Genomic DNA, 22,729 nt, shown 5'->3' with positions numbered 1-22,729 from the left:
GGATTTCCCCTCTTTTTATTATTCCGATTTCTTCCAAAAATAGCATAACAATGCACTTTCAAATGAAAATTGATACAAGAAATCTAACAAAACTAGCTTTGACACACACAAATTTCAGTAAAACATTTCAGCATTTCTAAAGTGTCAGCATTTTTCAGCTAGTTTCATGAGTACTAATTCTAACAGACAAGAAAGAGTTGTTTTCTTAGTTTCAGCAGCAGAACTGACTGTGATTCTACTGCCTTGGTGAAGGTTATAGGTGTTCTTCTATACAGTAAAAAAAAAATAATAAGTCAGGAGTCACGGAGGAAAGGGCATGACCTAATTACAGGGGGAAGGCAATACAACTACAAACTAAAATAACCCGAAAGACTAACTCTGTAACAGAAATGTTCTTTCCTAGGTTTACTATATCACCTTTTCATCTCTATGTAAACTATACTAGCCAACAGCTACTGTTAGCCCAAGAAGGGAGAGAAAAGAAGTACTCACACCCTCTCAGTAGTGGATGGCTACAAGCACAGGGAAAGCAGACCAACAGCATGTCAGAAATCCCTAAGCCAGCTCTAAGAGACTGACAGGCAGCTAAGATGGTAGTTAGGCACAGTCCTGCCTATTGATATCATTAGATTTTACTAACAAAGTATTTGACTCTAATTTGGGGATTGTTATCCACATGCATTGGGGTGTGTATAATATACACAGCCCTCCCTCCCAGAGTGAACTTCTAGTATCCTCAAGCGTTATGCAGGCTCCCCTTTGTTCCCCATCACCACCACCAGCTCATCCTTCTGCCAAGCCTATTTGGAATTTTATGAAACAAGCAACACATCCTAAGATCTGTCTAATAAGTTTCAGGAGACATTAAAACTAGCAAAAAGTCAGGAGAGTCTTTAATACAATAAAAACGTTCAGTAATCTAAGTTCAGCAGCTGTTATTGATTATCACAGTCATACTTGGAAAAACAACGTAGAGACTTAAAACTTTAGAAATTCACTTTCAGAGCAGTTTCATACAGAACAAACTCGTTTAATGTTGAAAGCACCATGAAGTGACACTACATATCAGCAAGCATGAAAAACAGGAACATCATGGGACTTAACCACATAAACTTGAATACCACTAAGGTAGATTTACACTGCAGGCTTGACCACAGCACAGAGGTACTCAAACTGACTCAGGTATTATTTGCCACTTAGCTCTGCATGCAATGTAGACATACCCTATATGTCTGAATATATCTTACTATGAATTAACTGAGCTCTGCAGCACAATATTTAGGCCCTCATTCTGCACCATCAAAGTCAACAGTCATTTTTCCATCCATTTCAGAAAGTGCAGGGTCAGGCTTGTAATCACAAACGTACTTCTACTAACAAAACATTTGTTTCTAACATAAAAGTTGTGTCAAGTTCAAACATGAGTTTTGAGAGCATGCAGATTGCTTACAAATGCTTAAAAAGACTGGTTCAGAATCTTTCTTATATATACACACACAAGTCCATCTGTCACAGACAGGCAATGTAACTCAGAATCACGAGCTTGCTCTTGTTTTCGGTAGTGTCCTGCACACTTCTGATAATTAAAAAATAAAAAATAAAAAAATAGTTGCCACAATGGATTTCTGACCATTCCAACTTGCACATGGATATGATCTCTTCTTGCTGCATCCAGTACGTGAAGTTTCACAGTTGCTTCTCAAATGCAAATACCAAGTAAATACCTAAAAAAAAGAAAATGGAGTATTTAAAGTTTCAGCTTCCTCTGCCACTTGATTGAGTTTTCAAAACGTAAACAGGTTCACACTCTGCCCAAGCAACCTGTTAGCAGGTTACTGAAATTATAAAAACTGCTATGGTTTCCCAATGAGTAACCCTAGTATTCAACTCCAGCATGGTTTAGACATGTTTTCACAATAAAGCTAAGAATGCACAAAAATAAATTATTTTAAATACTGTTGATATGGTTAATGCAACATAAACTTCAGTTAATGATATTACTGAAACATGAATGTAATTCATAAATTACTATGCCATTCTACACATAATTAACATTCACTGGTGCATAAAAAGTCACATGCAACTAAGTTTAAAGACTTTCATACACACACTAATGGATAATTAGGGGTGAAATGATCAAGTTAATTTTTAATTAAAAAGTGAATAAACTCATGGTACAAATTATTAATTTTCTCTTTTAAAATACCACAGACAAAGAAGAAATATTTACAAATGCTAGATGGCATTTTCTCAACTCCAGAACAGTACCACACTAGGAATGGATACTCATACAGCCCACACCAGCACCCTTGGGAAATACTGATTTGGCGTACAATCAACATCAGCCATGCTTCATACCAGACAGATAAGTTAAACAAGTTTCTTAAGACCGTGACTCTAATTAAACATTTATGGATTTCCACTTGAACTCAGCTTTCATTTTAATGGATGAGGTGCCAGAGCTACATTGCAAGTCTTCCAATACAAGCCTCAAAGAGAAAGCAAAGCGAAGTCCCATGTAACAAGCAACTTGTGCTTATACTCTATTAGAAGCTTTGTACTCCAAATCTCTCTGAAAAAAGAGACTACTTAGAAAATAGAGTCATCACTGAAATTTTAAAGCCCCTCTCAAGTAGATTAATAGTTTACACAAAACTTTTACATTGCTGGAATAAATGTCTACCTTATGATTCATACCTTTAAAAAACAGGTAACAATTTGAGACAGCAAACACCCTTAAGATTTTTTTCATTCACGAATCGAACAGCATTTTTTGTTTGTTTTTAACACACTAACACGACAAGTATAACAATCTGCAAAAATGCAAGTGCTAGTTGCCTGCAGTTACACAGAAGTTAGCAATAATCTCTCTGGGAGTCAATTTTTATCCTTAGAATTCTCAGTCCCTTGTATCTGAGTTTTATTAAACTCAACATTGGAACAAAAGGATGTCAGAAGTTTTGAATGGCACGTGCCCACAAAATTTCAAACTATATTTAACAGTACTGTATCCTTTTCAGTGTCTGAGGCACTGACTTTTTTCCCCTCCCTTTATAAAACAAATACCTCTTCACCATCCATGCTTTAATTGCTTCTTCCTGAAACACATATCACTACAGGCAAAGAGTAAAGTTTTGGTCCCTCCCTTCCCAAAACAGATTTGTATTATTTTTGATGAAAGTATGTCCCAACTGGAGTTTGGTTTCTAGCTGACTGATAACAGTATAATATGCAAGTGTACCAAAAAGAAGTACAGTATTTAATTCTCTAACACTAGCAAAATAATCCTTTAACATTGGCATCCTCTTTTCATACATCCTAAGTAAGGCTTCCCCAGACTACTTTAACCCAAAAGTTTGTGTCCTAGAAGCTACTTAAATAAAGCAAAATTTCAACCTATTTTATGCATTTCCCTCTCAATTTCTTGAGATATGCACTATATAATTTAAATAACAGGCATTTGAAAAACACAAATAATAAAATCTTGTTATATTTAACATCTGGATTTTCTTCCATAACCAACAGGCTATTTTACACACTTTCCATAGCAGTCATTCGGTCAACACTGAGTTGTCAAAACAATACTTACTTGTTGCTTCCCATTCAGATTTACTCAAGGTTCCCTAGAAGAGGACAAAAAGAAAAAAAAATAAAAATCCATTTTCAACAATAAATGAGGAATCGATAAAACACCAGTTTAACTCAGGATTATCAATCTTTCACAGACCCACTTCTAACCACCCACACTGGCTGGCTACTTAGGGACAAGAAGAGCACAGATACTTCTAACTCCAGTAACTAGGATGGTAGGGAATTGGAACACCCTCGATAATGGAACGCACCTGAATTACACAGGTATAAGAGAACAGGCCAACAGTCTGTTGGGCTGAATGCCCCTGCAATGCAGAGGCACACCAGGTCCCATTACCACACAACAGCGTGACCCGACCTTGCTCAAGCTGCTCTCAGCCCGAGATGCCCAACACTTGTGCAGAAGTCCAGAAAAGGCCCTGTATCAGGTGCTGCCACCTTCCCCAGGAATACTACCTGCCTCCAACTCCATCCCTTTATAAAAACATGAGCAAGACGTCAAGCTCAGAAAACCAGCATGTGCATTAGAAGACAGGACTAGACACAGAAAAATATTTAATTGGACCACTGATCTAATATGACCTCCATTAAAGATGGTTCATTATTCTTTTATTTCTGAAGTCATAAATCAAGTTGCAAAACAGGAGAAATGCAGAAAAATATATGCCAGGATAGCAGACTAAGTTTTGTACAAGGTAAGATTATGATCATCACAAAGAAAGTTTCTTTTCATTCCAGAATGTGAACAGAATACAATATTTAATAAAATTGAAGTCAGAAATATATGGATTTAGTTTTACGCATGTAGGACTAGTCTAATTCTAGAAGCTCTATTAAAAAATAAAAATGAAAGCACAGCAAGTTTAAAGAAAAATAGCATTTAAAGAACTTTAATAAAATCAGCCAGGAAGGGAGCTGGATCTTCTTCACCCAAAAAGACAATAGAAAAACAATGTTCAAGATTTCAAATACATACAAGTATTAGGAAGAAACTTTTCAACTCACTTGTCAGAAGACTAAAAGAAGAAAACTAAAGCTTTAAATCGGTAGTGTGAAGATCCAGAAACATAAGAAAATTCTTCAAATTAAGAAAAGTTGTGTTAGAACAGCTGCCAAGGAAGATGGCAAAATAGCTTTTCCCTTTTGCACTGCTACAAATTCCTTAAAAGCTACCAAATTAAGTCAATTTGCTTCTTTGAGGATGGGGTATAGATTAGATGAACTCCTCAGGCCTGCAGGTCTACAATTTTTCACATGCACAGACATTCATACCAATTTCATTGCAGTTGAAATGAAGAAAGCACCACATGTCCAAAAGATCAGGACCTCAGTTTGAGACACCATTTGCTCTAGTGAAACAAGAAGGAACTTACCAATGGTAACTTCGCTTTACCATCTTTGATGAACTCTTTTGCATGCTCATAATCATCAGGTTTATCAGAAACAAGCCTGGAATCACCAAATGTAGAATATGGCTGGAGAACATAGAAAAATTAAGAAAAAATATTAATTGCCTAATAAGATAGATTAATCACATCAGTCAAGAGTTTGTCACAATATAGCACAGAAGGGAGGTCAGTAATTATTAAGAGGATATTAAAATAAATCTCCCCATTATAGAACCTACAAGATCAGGTCTGATATTCCCTAATTCCCAGAAAATCTGACACCCAGGATTTATAAATGAACTTTTATCCTTATGTCCCAAAACAGGAGAACAGTACTAAGAAATAAGCAACTGTAAGATTTCAAGCAGAATGCTTAAAACGCTTTATTAACACACAGGAGTTGTAACAGAAACATACAACTGATTCTTCAAAACTAATATAAAACTTATAAAGGATCCCAGTTACTGCATAATGCTCTGTACTTAACAATGCAGCCCTCAATTGTAAGTGGTCACTAATTTAAGACAACTCTCACTTTTCTAAGAACAAAGCTGATATGTCAAAGGCTGTGTCACCATGCCTCTGGCAATATGAGCCCATACAAAGCACTGTCCCTTTCAGAGTCAACAAGGACAGTCAAGTCCACTTGCAGCCCGTGTGACTCAGTTTAATAAGCCACCAGATACTTGACTTGATAGTTTTATGCAGAAAAATTCTACTGTGCAAAGAAGGAGGGAAGCACAGAGAACTGTGAGCAAAACCAAAGCCTCAGAGATGGCACTGAAAAGCTTCTCTGAAGGCACCAAAGTCATTCAGCGTAAGAGCTTGAGAAAAAAAAAAATTTAAAAAAAATTGAGCAAAAACATAAGGTCAGAGTTAAGTACCATTTTTTCTACAAACACAGACTGTCCTTTTATTCCTACAAAGATTACTTTCTGTCTTTTCAATCGATATTCCTTGCACAAGATCCACCTTTGAATGGATCTGAACTGAATCACTCTAGTGGGTGCTGGTGCCTGGGTGATGGCAGCAAGAGGCTGCAGAGGTGGCTTCTGGGAGAAGAGGCCAAGGCTCTACCATGCCAGACACAGCCAATAGAGCCACCGCAGGGCACAGCTGAGCCCCTCAGCCACAAGCGGAGTGCCTCTGGGAAAGTCTATTTAAGAAAGCACAAAAAAAACCTGCGCAACAGCTGTGAGAGAGGAGTGAGAAAAATGTGAAACTACCCTACAGACACCAAGGCCAGAGAAGGAGGAGGGAAGAAGAGGTGTTCCAGGCACCAGAGAAGAGACTCCCCTGCAACTCCTGGGGAAGACCATGGTGATGTAGCTTGTGCCCCTGGACCACAGTAGAGCAGATACCCACACTACACCCCTTGGAGGACCCCACGCTGCAGCAGGTGGACATGCCCTGAAGGAAGCTGCAGCCTGTGGAGAGCCGACATCGGAGCAAGCTCCTAGCAGGAGCTGTGGCCCATGGAGAAGAGCCCAACAAGGGGCAGGTTTTCTGGCTGGAGTTGCAACCCTGTGAGGAACCAACCCACACTGGGGCAGTTCCTGAAGGACTGTATCCCATGGAGAGAATGCACGCTGGAGCAGTCTGTTAAGGACTGTATGCCATGGGAGGGACCCATGCTGGAGCAGGGGGAATGTGTGAGGAGGAAGGAGTGGCAGAGACAAAGTGTTACAGACTGACCACAAATCCCATTCCCTATTCCCCTGCGCTGCAGGGTGGGGAGCGGAGCTAGAAAGGTCAGGAGTGAAGGAGTGAAGTTGAGCCTGTGAACAAGCAGTGGGCAGGGTGAAGGAGTTTTAAGATTTGTCTTTTTTTTTTTTCCTCCCCATAATAAATTAAATTAATCTTCTCCAAGTTTAGCCTGTTTTACCCATGGTGGTAATTGCTAAGCCATCTCCTTGTCTTTATCTTGACCCACAAGTGTTTTTTTCTCCCCCGCCCTGTTGGGAAGAGGGAGAAGGAAAGCAGATTGGTGGTGTCTGGCAGCTAGTCAAGGTCAACTCACTACAGTCACACTTGCAGCCACAGGAGTTTAGTTCTTCTACTGGTAGCCCTTAATTAATTGCACAGTGTTCACAACAGGAATTTCAATTATTGCATAAATAATTAACAAGATGTAAAATGCTATTTAAATCAAACAAGTTAACTCCATATTTACCTCCAAGGCCTGCATTCTCCTTAACAGCATTTTATGCTCCTCGTTCTTGACTTTTTCTTCATAGAATTCCCGAAATGTCATTTTGTAGACTAATTTCATACCATGCTTCTTTGCCATTCTGTCAAAATAATAAGCTGAATTAGGGAAACCAAAAAATTGTAGATTTGTTTTCAAAGGAACAATTCTAAGCCACAGTGACATCTTATGGTATTCATTAGGATTACACTCTTTCTAGAATTAGGTTTTTGTAGTAAACACATTTAGGTGAAAAGAAAAAAAAGCACTAACATCACAAACTGTACTCTTTTTTTTTAATTAGGACAACAAAAATCTACACAGAAGTAATTTACAAACATTTTAATAGAAAAATGTCTCTTTTCCCAACACACAGAAGTAAGTTTCATTTGAACTTCCAAATAGACTATGCTATTTTCCCTGCAGTATCATCACCCTGTCACGTCAGATATTATGAATATATTTAGAGAACCTGTTCCTACCAGATCTAGTGCCTTACACCTCAATTATATGTAGACATTGTGGTCATACAACACTGAAGTTACAGATGTCACTGACAGATGCTGGTATTTTTCATGAAGAACTACAAATGAAGTGTGGGAAAACATACAGGTTTGAAGGGAAAGCTTAATACTCTAAACAACTACACTGAGCTTGAATGGCAGGAAAAATACCAACATGGAAACATCTGTACATCAGGAGACAGGCTGGGAAAGGCAAATCTAAATTCACACAGAGATAACAGCAAAACATGCTCACAGATGAAGAAGATTTAGAGGAAGAAAAAATAAGTTGTAGGAAAAATCCTACAAACATCAAAAGAAAGTTGGAGAAGACAACAAAGAGGCACCAGGTGAAAAGGATATACAAGAAGGCTTGCTGAAGGACTAAAGAAAGGTAGAATGAAACCCCCCCAAAAGGTTAAGATTAAAGAAGAAAAAGTTGACAGCACTGAAGGCTTGCTGCCAGATCCAATTAACAGATACAGACATTCTCGTGTGAGACCTAGTTCAAGTCTTCACAGCTTCTGACCAGAGCACCTTCAATTGAGTGCAATGGACAGATTACAGTCGTGGATGCAAATGCAAGAACCCTCTTCATTTGGAGCAACAACAAAAAATGAAGAACTGTAAAATATAAGAAAGGCAAAATACAGTTTTCTGCAACTACTATGCAATGACACAGGAGCTAAACAAATGCTTATTGTTTCACAGTTTTCATTGTATAATGTATAACTTACTCTTCCAGTAATGGAAAGTAAACCAAGAACTCAGGGACATCAACCACTTCTTCCAAGTGGAAATCATACTTGCAGCCAAACAAGGGATATTCTCCCTTCTTTTCAAATTTTACACTGTACACATCATTCCCAAATGAATTTGTTTCTGAAGCTTCAAGTCGCTTTCTATAAAATGAGATAAAAACAAACATTAATTAAACAGCTTTTAATTTAACAGGCAGATAAAACTACGCGTAAGAGGCATGAAAGTGTTTCTCCCAGTACTACAGCGTTCAGTGATCTCTGTAATTTCCCCTCTCCCTTATCTAATAAGGCAACGAAACAATTAAATTGAAGAGAAGCAGCATACTAGGTTGTAACAGTTTATCATTCCTATACAACATACCAAGGACTAAATGGACCTAGAAAATTAACCTTTAGCCCAGACAAAGTCAACATGGACAAGTCTGGCTTCTTGGAACTACCACAGCAAAACTCTGACAGTTATTCCCTAGGCTGTGGCTATTTTGCCGGTATTTAAATCACTACAGAGGATTTATGTATGAAGAGCTATTCTCTATACCAGAAGAGCCATGGGTGCAAGCAACAAGGACTAGTACAGATTTACTTGCTTGAGTCAGTCATGAGTGAGATTTTCCTGACCAGAATTCAAAATTGCTGCAAAAAAACTTGCTTTCATTTGCACAACCATATCAGTGCACTGGAAGAACAACTATCACTTAACAACGCTTCACTGACTTTTGAAAGACTAACAGAATATAAAAGTACTTACACAAGTTCAAAGCTATTTGGAGTTGTGCCAATGAAATACCCTCCAGGAGAGAGGTTCCCACAGGCATTTTTAAGCATCATGTCAGCCTGCTCGTATGTCTCAAATGAGTAATGGTAAACAAATTGACAGCTGCAAATGTCAAAGCGCATATCTGGATCATTGTATTTGGAAGACAAGAGATCCTGAAATAGATTAAAAAGAAAAAAAATTTAATAAAAGCTACAGAAACAAGAATGATTCACTTAAATCTTCCAACAAATACACTACTCCCATAATGCTTTGATGTTTTCCCTTTCAGCCCATTTCTTCACAAGTTCAATGAGAACAAGATGAAAAAGGTAAGAAGTAAAAGGCAAAAAGTCCTCTGCTACACAGAAAACCATACACAACATTTGGGAACAACAAGAATGCACACGCACATTTCAAAGTTATCATGTCCTCAAATTCTTTTCATGTTGTCAAGTAACACCACTACACCTGAAAGGCCAAAACCCAAGGTTAGTTATCTAAGAGTTTCCAGAGATATTTTAACTGCTGAGGGTTTACCCTGACTGTAATTTTGAGCTGAGAGAGATGACCTGGAACCTGCAACAGACTACACCGCAGAAGGTATAGTCTGAGAGGCAACCAAGGAGAGGCAACCAAGAATTCAAGCCAACAACCCAGCCCTGCAAGGCTGGGAAGAACAGTTTCAGCCTTTCCACAGATACTCTGGAACCAGGTAGGCTCTTGTCCCTCAGCCTGCATCAGCAGGGCACTGTCAGCACACATTTCCAAGAAGTAAAAGCAATGCTGGTTACAAGACTGTCTCATAAGCCTCAGCAATGTATTCAATATCACTTCCAGACAGTCTAAGAAATCTGCTGTATCACACCAGTTTTGAATATATTTATTATAGTAATTAAAATGCTGCTAGAAAAAAAAATCTGAGATAAGCAAAATGTAAAAATCAAATCAGAAAACATCCTTTATTCATTCCAGCATAAAACACACATTCACCAAGATGGTTTCCAACATCTCATACTTGGCTCCCAGAACTCCAGAAATAAGTAGTTGTTCCCTTCCCCTTGCCAAGTTAAAGAAACTGAAAGCACAATATTTACTATCTGAAGAAGACATTCGGGCTTCAAGAATATTACACTGTAAAACAGTAAACAAAACACATTTATCTATGTCTCAGTAACCTGTGTGGTTTATTCTCTTGATAGTACAACAATCTGTTCTCAAGAATATACACGCCCTAAATATTACAGCACCAGCATCACTTCCCAAGAATGTTAAATTTCCAAAATACTATAAAGCATAGGAACTGTACCTTGGTACTATCTGCTTGTATAAATTCTGCATCAAAAATATGTTCATTATAACGACATCGAGCTTTCATGTCTTCATATCGCTGCTTGCACTGTTGCACAGAAATGTCAGCAATATCTATATATAGAGAGAGAAATTAAAAAAAATAAATGCGTAAACTGCTCCACAGAAAACCGGAATGATTACTGAAACATAGCAGACCCATTATGGCACAGACAGAAGTTGATCTTCAGTTACGCTTTGATGGGACCAAACAAATTTCTCGACAAGAATTTGTAGAAAAGGAATTTAATTTGCAGGAGGTGTTTGGCATTATAACCCTCTGTCATTTTCAGTCTTTACTTCAGGCAAAAGTTTCTAAAATCTGAAGATTTTAGAAAACTCCCATACCCAAAAGTGCAAAGCAAGCCTCCAAAACGTCAAGTGACAGATACCAAGTGATTGATACTAAATGCTGTTAGCAATGTCTAGTATGCATTAGCTAAAACAGTTCAGCTCCCAGAGTTTTCTCCAACAGTACTGAAAGCTCTTCATCAACTTACAAATACACAAGATGTTGAAATGCAATTATTTGTGATATATGCTGGTATGTTGCATCATGGGAATTTTTTATTTTAAGACTGTTCCTCTCCAACAGTGAATATTAAAACTAACAATATGCAATAATTTTACATAAGAACTGTAAGAAAATTCATTTACTGTATTTGAAGACTGCCAACTGAAAAAGAACGACAAGAAAGAACTGTAAAATGTAGAATACCCAGAAAAATTCCCACTAAAGGAATTTTATGACATTTTAGTATCTCTTAATTTTGAAGTTAAGCAATGCTTCCCCTGATTATCCTTGGCATTTTTGGGAGAAGGGAAGAAGGTATCTCCTTCCCAACATCTAAGCAAACTATTTAAATTAAAAAGTATTTAATCAGTTCATTTTTTGTCAAATCACTGTGGGGTTTGTTTGATTTTTTTTAAATGTAACTCTTACATGTGTATTTTCAGAACAATTAAAAACACTACAAGAGATTAGATGTGGGAGAAAATACATAAAATACAAAATGTCAGTCTTCTCCCAGCGTCACACTTTGCCTAAGACAATCTGTGATAACTGTGCATTTCTTTACTCATTATAGTTTTTATTTATGAGTTGAATTGAAAGCTTGTTACATAGGAAGTCAATGGTTCTTATATATTATGCATCAAGTTGATATCTTCAGGTTAAAAGACAACTTTTTGACAGAAGGTGTATCATTGCATCCTTTGGCTTACCGAAAAAGGAAATAATAATTAAGACTGGAGATGTGCCTGTTTTTCCCATAAAACACTGGTGTACTTTCCCTAGAAAGTTACTGTGTCTTCTTACCAGTACAGACAAGTTTTTTAATTCTGCCTTTTTTCCATTTCAGTAAATCTCCACCTTTGCCACATCCTAGATCCAAAACAGTTATATCATTCTTTTTCCGTCGTACTCGGTCTATAAATTCACCTAGAAAAACAAAAAGAGAGAATGCATATACAGGTCTCCCTAATTCACTTGTATTGTACACAGGTCCCTAAGGGACCAAAAGGGTTTGAGAATTTTAAAAGATCTCAGAACTTACTTTGCCTGTAAGTCTTCTTAACATTACAGACGTCAATCTCTTTTTCTAGAAACCACTAATGATGAAAGCAACTGCAAACTTTTAATATTATGGAGCAGATAATGATTATTTTCTGTGCTTAATGACTGGAGCTCTGAATTGTATCCTGGCAGATAAAGGCAAAACTGCACATCGCTAAACAACCACGCCGCATGTGAGTGGGGAAACAGGATTCCCTTTCATTACCACTACAATGAAGGCAGATGTTATTTGCAAGTATGGGAAAGCCTTTTGCAAAAGAGTAAAAGCCAATTAAAAGCATCAGCCACAACTTTTCATTGCGGCCACATTACAAAAATGTATAATGTTCTCCAATCACTCTCCTAGGACTTGCAATAACATTAGCTACTTGTTTGCTGTCTTTTTACCCTACATACACCAATTTCATTTTCTCATCTATATCCACTCTGTCTAGATTATCTCTGCTCTGACTGATGTTGGCATATTATGCAAAACATATCAGCATGCTAGCAACTTCTGGTCACAGTAAGAGACACAAAATATGTTTGGATACAACTGCTTTAACACCAGACTACTGAAATTCATCATGACTGAGAGGCTTCAACACAGGCTCCAGGAATGGCTTTATATGAACTGAAATATTGATTCTAACTGCTCTGATAAAAGACAACAAAAAGCCACATGCTAAAATAAATGGTGCCAACACCTCCTGGCATGGATCCCTCTTCATGAGTCTGCCAGCAAATCTTTGGAGATATCCAATGGTTTTGTTTCCTCGCTTTGGAATTAAGTTGTGGGATAGCAGACTTGGCCTTTTATAAAAAGGCTGCTGATTCTTTAAGGGCTACATCCTCTAGTTTTTCATGTTTTTAAATCACTGACTATGGGTAACACAGAAAATATTTATGTTTTCAAGTTTCCTACAGAAATGCTTAATCTAGACCTGAGGACCAACTACTTTGAGAAAATAGCTATGAAAATATTTGAGATATATTTAAAAAACAAGAGCAGCTCAATCTAACATGAACAGATAGAATGATGATTTAAAGCTGTACCTTTTTCTTTAAAAATGCCATGAAGAACAGTTTCTAGTATGAACCTTCTCTATTTCTTAGGTCAGTTATATTTAAAACTTTAGCATGTATTTAGTACTCCAACAACATAAAACACTACCATAAAGATTCAAAATAAAAATAAATACAGATATTTTATTGTACTTGAAAAGTCTTACTATGTATTAAGAGACAGTGCCATAACCAACATTAGAAAGCAGGAAAAAAAGTTAGATGTTGATACAAAAATTAGTTACATTTTATTAAAGTTTAAGTAATCAATTAAGGAACCTTACCAATGAGGACACTCTTTGTCCAATTATTAAAGTTTCGGAGGTAGAATATGCGAGACTGGCTACGTTTTTCCAATCCAACTTCTTGAAGTTCATTATAATGTGCAGCTACAGTTTGCCCATGGCCCATCTCACGCTGTAGAAATGAAGGAAGGAATAGACTCAAGCAGTGAATTCTTTTTATTACTTTTTTATTTAATCAAAAGACCTGACTTGAAGCATTTAAGAAAGTAAACAAGTAATACTGTGAAGAGCACCATCATTATATATATAAAAACACTTCCCATATCCATCCCTCTACTGACATCAGTACTTCAATTATCACAGAGACAACCCCCTTAAAAATTTAATCCCCTTTTCAGTTGGTCCAAGTAGTTTCTGATGGATGATGCCCAGCGTCTTTCCTCCCCAGAAATACTTACCTTTCAGTTCTCTAATACTCTCACCAGTCTCAAAGAATCAATTTCATTCCCCTTAAGCCTTAGACTGAAGAAGGGGATGTTCCTTCTTGAGGAACTTTAAGCTTCTTCAAAAACCCTGTTTCAGAAATTCAGTATTTACATCTAACAGAAGTGTATAAACTGCCAATTTAACCAAAATGCCCACTAGCTGATGTTGCATAAAGCCCTAAGTGGATGATTTGACCAGCAGAGCTTTAAACAGACCATGGTAAGACAATGAGAGTAATGACTTGACAACGTATCCCGTTTTAATGCTTAACAGTTAGCTGTAGAAATGTCTCTGTTTTAACCTAAACCGTAAATCCTCCAAGAGATTTTTGTCTCATGTGACACAGAGGAGCAGTCTACATCCAGATATTATGTTCCTAACATTTCTTCACCTTGAAAATAATCTTCAATTATATACATGAAATTAAAATAAATTATAAATAAAATACGAAGTAACAGAACATGGAGAAGCAACAGCAATTCTGTGAGGCATGGAACTGTTCAAAATAACAGTACAAACTAGAATGAAGGATTCTCAGTTAAAACCCACAAACACACTACAAGGCCCCGGCCACCATGAATTCACACAGCAATTAAAAGCATTCCCAACAGCTGACTACAAGTCAACATCCCAATATCTTATTATTCAAATAGCAGTTCCTCAAGGGAAAAGGAGGTTTGACTGATTTCAATATACTACATTAATTCTGCAGTGTTTCATATAATTTTGTTAAACTTCACAATAAACACAGACATACTTGTTTGGAATCTCTATGACCTCATCATCTGTTTATTACCACACTAGGCTTGCTGATACTAACAAATATTTTGACCGTTTCTAGTCTTTTTTAGGGTAAGCACAGATGGCTCCCTGAATGGCCGCTGAAGGTGACGTAAGCTAGAATAGCTGACTCTGACAAGTGCGGGGGACATACTCATACAATCCATTAACGCGTCTCAGCTGCTGCAAGCACAGTTGCAAAGAGCCATCAGCAATAACATCTAGATGCTGGCAGCTGTGTTCAATGCAATCACCCTTAAGCTACACAAAAACAATGTCTTTTTTGTCCATCTAAACCTTATCCCAGAACCACCTTATTAAAAAGATTAAAGGGTTAATGATGTTTCTATCACAACAAAGAGCACCTTTTATTTTAACCCAATCGCTTAGCCATAAATTAACCTCCTGGAAAAATTCTGAACAGAGAAACAAAACATTAGGTCAAAGACATTTTCAAATTATACTTAAATATCCCAAAAGGTCAAAATTAGACTGGATATTAAAGCATCAGTTTCTACAAGCACATACACAATAAAGGACAGCATCATATCAACCATTACCCTTTTCACCCTTCTAGTTAAAAGGACAAATATTTTCTACTAATCTTCCAGTCTGACAAAAAAAAAAAAAAAAAAACAAAAAAAAACCAAACCAAAAACCAACACATCTGTAAACCTTTCAGTACTTCATCTTGCTAATAGATTATACTGAAATCATATCACAGAGGGCGTAGTTTGTAGAACTTTCTAACTTATACAATAACTTACTGAGAAAATTAAAGGACAAAATTATCTTATGGAAGAACCTCCCATGAACAGATAACTGTACTAACACACAGGATATCAACATACAAAACACAGCAATTCAAGACACACAACTTGGACTAATGCCAGTAAACCCTGCCACTACACTACCAGCCTGCTCCCACAGACAATGGAAAGATAATCTTAGACTAAGCATGGGCTGAGATCAGTTTTCTTAACATTCTAATTACTAGCCCTCTTTTTCTTCCGTTAAGCTCAACTGCAACTTCTGCACCTGTTATTTTGCTAGGAAGCCACCCTCAAACTTTGACATTTGGTGGTTCATGCTGGTTCACATATGTTTAGCATAAATATTTTCAATTTTTTCTTGAGTTAAGGCTTTGAAACAAAGATTTCAACGCAGCTCAAAATAAAATGACACTCACCACTTTCTTAGGAGGTTCATCTTCAGGATCTAAATTCTTCCTTTTTGCTCTGTCGTCCTGATTACCACTGTCAACTTCTTTTTCATTTTCAGTGGAGTGCACTGTACCTGAAGTTGAACTATCGCCTTCACAACCTATACCTGAATCTGCCTCTAAAGTATGAGGTGTTTCCTCTACTTCTTCATCCAAACTCTTCTTTACTTCCTGTTCTTCTGCCTTGGTTAAATCAGCCATTTTTGACAGGTTAGTCTTCTTGTCCTTTGATCAGAATGGAAATCTACAAAGGGAAAGAAAAACCAAACCCACACCATTTACTGTGTAATTTCACTTACTTGCAGTTATGGTCATGATTTTCAATCATAATGCTGGCATTATAAAAAAAAATAACATGCCTTTGCTCTAGGCAATATATAGACTTCAAATTTGACTAGTTATTTAATAAAGATAGCACAATAAAATATGTGGCATTTCAAAGTACTCTCATTATAACAAGAACAAATTACAATAAATCTTTACCCTTCATGTTTTGAGTCTTCCTTAGCTATTTTTACTGATTCAACTGCAATGTGTTACTGCTTGTGGGCCTGGAATCTCCCTTTTCCCCTCCCCACAGTAAGTAACCTACAAATCGCTTTATATTTAGAAACACAAGCTGACAGAGTGCCTCAAATTAGTAAATTTATTATTTAACTTGTTTTTAAATGGATGTCCTCAAAGAAAAAAAAAAGTGCTTTTTAAGAGCAAACTTCCTATCAGTTGTGAATTTTTGAGTTTGCCAAAACTATCCACTGCGCCTCAAACATCATGCATATAGGAATCTTCAGATGCAACTGTGTTTCCGTATCTCCACTTCAAAACTATCTATGCAGTACGTAGGACTGCAAATCACCGCTACAAAGCTCACGTAGTCTCCAGCACATCCCAACCTTCTTTACACCCTCACGGGATGGCCTCCAAGTATGACTTATGGCAACAATTTTTCCACGCCGGTACAGCATCCAACTCACGCTTCCAAAGAAGCACGTCCTTTCCTCTCTTCACCCGCCGGCCCTAAGCAGCGTCCCAGCCGCTTTTAAGAACGAAATTTAGAAAGGATCGGAACTTCGGAACCAGCGAGGACAACCAAAGGGGGAGCTCCTTGAGAAGAAAAGCTGGGAAGTTCGGAACTCCCGGGGAACGGGACGGGACTGCGCTCGCGGGCCAGGATGCGCAAAGAAGTGACGGGGGCCGTAGCGCCACCCGCCAGTCCCCTCCCACTCCCCCCCTCGGTTACCCGTCTGGGCCCTGAAAACTTGTAGGGGGGGCTACACGGGGGGCTGCGCAGAAGGAGGACGCCCGTCCCGACGCCGGCAGGCACGGACGGGAACTCCCCCACCCCTTCCCCCAGCGGGGCAGGCCGAGGTGGCTTCCGAAGGCCCCGGGAGCCTGCCCAGGCCGGGCCCACCGAAGCAACAGACGAAACGCGCGCGCCGCCTCGCCGCCACCCCAAGAGTCCCGGCGCGGCCCGCACCCGATTGGCGACGGCTAGTGGCGCGGCAACGGCTGTCCCCGACCCCGCTCGCGGCTAGAGGGGACCGGGGCGCGCCCCCGGCCTCACCACGCCGCGCCCCGCCGCCTCACGCGCCCCACCCGCACCTCGCGCTGCCGCCGGGCCGCCCGGGATGGATGGCGCGCAGCACTCACCCGGCCCAGGCCTCCGCCATCCTGTTTGCGGAAGTGACGCCCCCGCAGCGCGGCGGCAGGAATGGTAGCGTCACCTCCGGGAGGGAACGCGGAGCCGCGCACGCGTAAAACGCACCAAGGCTCCGCGCGCGGTCTCGGCTGCCTGAGGGAGAGGACTACGTGCCCCAGAAGGGCCTCGCGAGGGGGCGGGGCTCGCGCCTGTGCAGTCGGGCCTCTGGGGCCTCAAGGTGATGGTGGGGACGGGCGTTGCTGCACGTTACCCTGCTGCGCGCGCGGGGCGGGTGAAGGGGAGGTGAGGGGGGGGCGGGGGCGCGCGCAGCAGCGGCCGTTGGTCAACTGCCGCCGGTCAACCGGCGCCCGGTGCGCCTGCATGGCTCGGGGCTCGTGAGGAGGAGCGGTGGCTCAGCCACAAGGTACCCGCTCGGTGAGGCTGGGAGGTAGGGGCTGCCGCCTCGCAGGGGGAGAAGGAGGGTGCGGCCTCTCCCGGAGCCCCCCCGAGGCGGGAGGAGTGGAGCCGCTGTGCTTTGGGGGGGCGGTGGCGGCTGGTGGGGATCGTCAGAAGCGGCGGGCAGGTTCCCCCGCCACGCAGGGGTGTCCCCTGCCCTGGCTGGTTTTCTTGCTCTTGCAGTCCCAGAGGATCGGGCTAACGGACCCGTGGCCGCTGGTGGCTGGGGAGGACGGTCCTCTCAGAGGCGCCGGAGCGGAATGCCTGCTCGGGGCTCCGTGCCTTCCTCCAGGTTGCTCTCTCTTTTGCAAACTCCCGGGCCGTTTTGTCTGGCGTGAAAAATGTCGGCCGCGAGCGTCTGACAGTTGTACCGTTCAAAGACCGCAGTTAGGTTCTGCTCCTAAGGGTGTTTCTCTGCCGAGACAACCGATTCCACGCGTCTTGACTTTGTAGACTACTTAAAGTGGCTGTAGAAATATTTTCTTGTCTGATAAATGTTTTGCACGGTTTTTGGTCGCTCGCTTGTGGCACGTGACAAACATGAGCAAAGGGCTGGGTTCCTTCAGAAGGAGAATCTCAAAACTGAGAAATCTGGTTTTTTTCTCCTCTTACCTGTTCACTGGTAAAACTATGTTTTCTTGCTCATGTTGAGCTTTCAGCACTTTTTTCTCTTACATTTTGTACGTACAAGCTTTGGAGATCTCTGAATCCATTGGAGGCAGTGGCTGGCTGAAGAAGACAACACTCTTGGCAAAGTTGCATAGAGTTATAGATTTCGTTTGTAATCTGCCTCTGGTAATTAACTATGGGAGTTATCCAGTGAGTCAGACTGAGAAGTCATAAGATTTTTTAGGCTGTTAAATCAAATGTGGATTTATGTCAGGTATTATGAACTGCATGTTCAGCCTCACTTATGTCCATTTCTGAAATGCCTTCTACAAGCTGACCCAAAAGAGAAAATACTCATTTGGACAATAGTACGTGAAGTGTCCTAGAATTCCTCACCAAAACTAATTCTTAAACTGAAAGTGTTCCTCAATTTACCTAAACCCCAAGATGTTATTGCTGTTACAAGTATAAACAGAAAATGATTTGCCAAAGTTTTGCTGCTTTAGGGGGAGATGAGGAACAGGTTCCTCATTTGGAATGCATCTTGCCGCCTGCGCAGCTAACTTATATGACTTGCAGCTGCTTCTGTGTGGGAAATGCATGCACAGAGAGGATAATGTGTCCCCACCGTCCATCTCCTCCTATGGGCCTGACAGCAGGTGTTTATCTCCTTTTCTGTTCAAGGGCTTTTTGAGGTAAAAGGGATATGACTGGCCTCTGTGGCAGCATTATTGAATTGCACTTGCTGCTTGAGAAGCACTTCCATCTGGGAGGAAAAAAAAAATCATTTGATGATTTGGGTAGGTGGATATCAGGTGGCTTGCACATGGCAAAAACTGAGTAGGCAAATCCAGACTGTTAAAGAATATGTAAGGAATGTAAAAAGTTAAAGATTTGTCTGGTATGACTGTCTACAGATCTGCTTCGCAGACTATAGCAGCTGATAAGAAAAGGTTTGATCTGGTTTTGGTTTTTAAAGGAATCTGTGTAATTCTCCTGCTGTAGGTGATCTTTTTTTCCAGATAAACTGACCTAGCTCTGTGTGTATGCTTATAGGCATCACTAAGAAGCTTGAAGTCTGGTTTTGCAGGACAGGGAGTTCTTGATGTCCCCTTATCTCAGATAACAGCCCTCAGTTTGCATCTTGACACATTTCTGGATATGTAGGGAGTTCTGACTGGTCTTGAGGATAAGGCCACAACAAATTCAATGACAAAAGCAGAAAAAGTGCCATTTTTTAAAACGTAAAACTGCTAGTTGAATCTGTAACATTCCTTGCAGTCAGTTAGTTTTGCAGATTGGGAAGAAGATCCAACATAGTTCTTGTTGATGTTGATAAACTGTGAACCCAGATAGTTGAAGCTGAACTTCTTTTGCAAATTAGATGCTGAAGCAGATTCAACATCAGTCAGCAATATTTCAGTATTAAGACTGGAATAAAACCACTAGAAGAACTGAGGTCTGGGACCAAAACATGATTGAAGTCTTCCTAGACAGTAAGGTATCCTCACAATAGATCTTAAGTATTTTACGTTGATATTCTGATAGGTAACTACCTAGTTCCATCACTTTAGAGCAAGGATCAACCTCAGGGTCAGGGATTTTTAATGACTATAAGGTACCTCTAGTAGATTCTTTGACTTGAGACAAATGGCTTGTGCAGTATGGTAATAACAACAACAAAAAAATACTACTGATCAAGGTATGGGACTTTTCCTTAATTTTTAAGTCTTGGATACCTCTGAAAACCACAGATAATTCTTCATGTCCCTGTTGTTATAGTAAAATTACAGTATGAGTAGAAAGTTATTCAGGTAAAAAATCCTTATGATCTATTGTGATGATACCTTCCTAAGTTTTGTTGAACTTGAAGGTACCAGTACAGGTGTGTTAAATCCAACATACTTTGTGCATATGAAGTCAAGAATTTAAGCTTTAAACTGTCAGGAAAATTGTGATTTAACTAGGTGTTAGTAGGCCAGTTTGGTGTGTCTAGTATGTCAGTCCTGCCACCTTCTGTCTGTCTTAGTAAGTAAGTAGTTAAGGACAGAAGTAATTTCTCCTTTAAAGCACTGGGATTATACAATAGGTCTTTACCCTGGTTGGTATCTAGACTTCTGCAGCAAAAATGGTAATGATCTATGTTCTCATGAACTTTATGTTTCCTCCAAATAGCTCCAATCCTTTCTACCCCAGTGCCTTCCATCACTCAGTTCTCCCCGCTTCATCTTCAAACTATCTACCCGTTCTATGAGTCAACAAAAAAATGAAAATTTCTTGTTATGTTTCCAGACATGACACTGCTCCTTCTAAACAAAGACATCTGAATGGTAAAACTACGTCTTACTCTGTGCACATCAGAAAATGATAGTGCCACTTAGCTGGGCTCTAAATTTTAATTCCATGGATTTACTATTTGATCTTGTGCAAAAACTGACCTTGACCATGTGTAACAGTTCTTACATAAACAAAACAAGAGGTTGCGTGGCTGTGGTTGTGGCTTTGTAGAGCATTGTAGCAGATGATCCCTACAGCTCTCTAGGGCTTGTGTGGGTCTGTCCCTGTGGAGCGGCATGAGGGAAGGGACTGGGGGTTAATAGAGTCAGGTGCTCATGAAGAAATTATAAAATACAGCAGTAGTTTTTTCAAATGGATGGATTTTGTTGGTACTAAATAAAAATACGTGAGTGGCTTTACCACAGTTCTAGAAGTCTCTTCCAAAACTGGCTGATGGAAGAGTGGAATAGAACGTGAGGGCACTTACCTTTTAACTGTAACGGGTAGTGCTTAGCCCCAATGTTTGCCGGTCAGTTAACTATTTGCTCTTAACATTTTGTGGATTTAAAAGCCAATTTTGCTGATGTTAAATTTAGGTGGTCTCTTTTGCTTCCTGCTGTCTCAGGCCATAGGATAGTACTTCCTGATGGAGGGATGTTTCTGTGCTGAAACACAAGCGTTGGGCTTCGTTGATCACATCTCATAGAATGCAGTGTGCTTTCAAAGGTTGCAGTGTTGCAGTCACAGGATTCCTTTCTCACTCTGAACACATCAATGTAGCAAATCTGCTACTTCAGACTGTGAGCAGGAGCATTATTTGGGTCCTATTGCTGAAGTCCCATCAGAGTTCCTTCTGGTGTAAAAATGCAGCTCTGTGAGTCTGATGCCCCTTTTGACACTTGTAGCTAGTGTAATTTTGTTGTTTGCATGGCTGGAAACTTTAGTAGTTATGTTGTCTATGCAGAAGGTAATGTGTAAGGCATTAAATTGAATAGTGGGAAAGAAAGTATCAAGACCTTAATAAAAATAATACTTCTTTCATAAGAACAGTTCACACTCATTTGCAGAGATGTGGGGAATAGCATTTACTAAAAATTAGATGAAGAGTGTGGTTTTGAGCATGTGTGTGTTCTGTAAATGTTATGATCAGCCTCTTCACACATAATTTTTCAAGATATTCTGATTGATACTACACATATTTCCCCATATGGACAAGTTTGAATTCACAACGGAGAATTCAACACTTACTTCGAATATTTTAGAAAAGATTTATACTGGAAGTGAATGTCTGCCAACAGTAATCGGCTGAAAGATGAACGCTCTGTATTTTTTGTTGGGAAAAATAACAGCTTTTCAGTGTTTGTGAAATAAATGTGGTGAGAGAATAAAAGAAAAAAATCTTGAACATAATGCTTTGGCTGTGAATTCTGTTCTTGAATTTGAAGCTGAGTTTGGGGTTTTTTTTTTCCAGTTTAGGGCTGGTTTACATGTATTCCTACTTGGTTTCTAATTGTAAGGCTTCAGAGTTTTTCCTTCATGTTTTTTTGAAAGTCTTAGAAGCACTTTGGGTGAATTTGATGGCTAGAAGACTTGTTACAGGTTGTTGTTTTAAGTGTTTTGTAAAATTGTTACATAATATGACTTGCATTTAAAATATTATTACAGGCAATGGTTTTGATGATGATTGGGTTTTGGAGCGAAGAGGCACAGAATAATGAGACAAGACCTGCAAACGTCCAAGGTGGCAAAAAAATGGCATTTATCAAGGCTAAAAAAGAGACAGTTCTGGTAGTCACGATGCAAGATGAGGCAGAAGGCTGTACAAAGTTGATGCTAAGAACTAAGTTTAAGCGTATTCCT

At 39.7% G+C, this 22,729-nt stretch overlaps 1 protein-coding gene across 2 annotated transcripts; it reads right to left on the bottom strand.

The window, feature by feature from the left end:
* Nucleotides 1-17,589, bottom strand: RNMT (RNA guanine-7 methyltransferase). Of its 2 annotated transcripts, XM_074146443.1 has the most exons (11): nucleotides 17,539-17,589; nucleotides 15,856-16,132; nucleotides 13,440-13,572; nucleotides 11,854-11,976; nucleotides 10,495-10,610; nucleotides 9,180-9,361; nucleotides 8,408-8,572; nucleotides 7,153-7,270; nucleotides 4,965-5,066; nucleotides 3,590-3,623; nucleotides 1-1,724 (listed from the first exon to the last, which is right to left on the bottom strand). In XM_074146443.1, exons 2-11 carry the CDS (start codon nucleotides 16,087-16,089, stop codon nucleotides 1,687-1,689), a joined length of 1,245 nt encoding a protein of 414 aa, XP_074002544.1. In that variant the 5' UTR covers nucleotides 16,090-16,132; nucleotides 17,539-17,589; the 3' UTR covers nucleotides 1-1,686. The 2 variants fall into 2 exon arrangements, with proteins under 2 accessions (XP_074002544.1, XP_074002543.1); XM_074146442.1 differs by lacking the exon at nucleotides 17,539-17,589 and having other exon boundaries at nucleotides 15,850-16,089.
* Nucleotides 17,590-22,729: the final 5,140 nt, after the last annotated feature.

The sequence above is a fragment of the Numenius arquata genome, chromosome 4, assembly GCF_964106895.1.
Source record: "Numenius arquata chromosome 4, bNumArq3.hap1.1, whole genome shotgun sequence".
In the NCBI taxonomy this organism is placed as follows: domain Eukaryota; kingdom Metazoa; phylum Chordata; class Aves; order Charadriiformes; family Scolopacidae; genus Numenius; species Numenius arquata.
The sequence above is the reverse complement of the archived record's forward strand: the minus strand, read 5'-3'. Positions and strand labels throughout refer to the sequence as shown.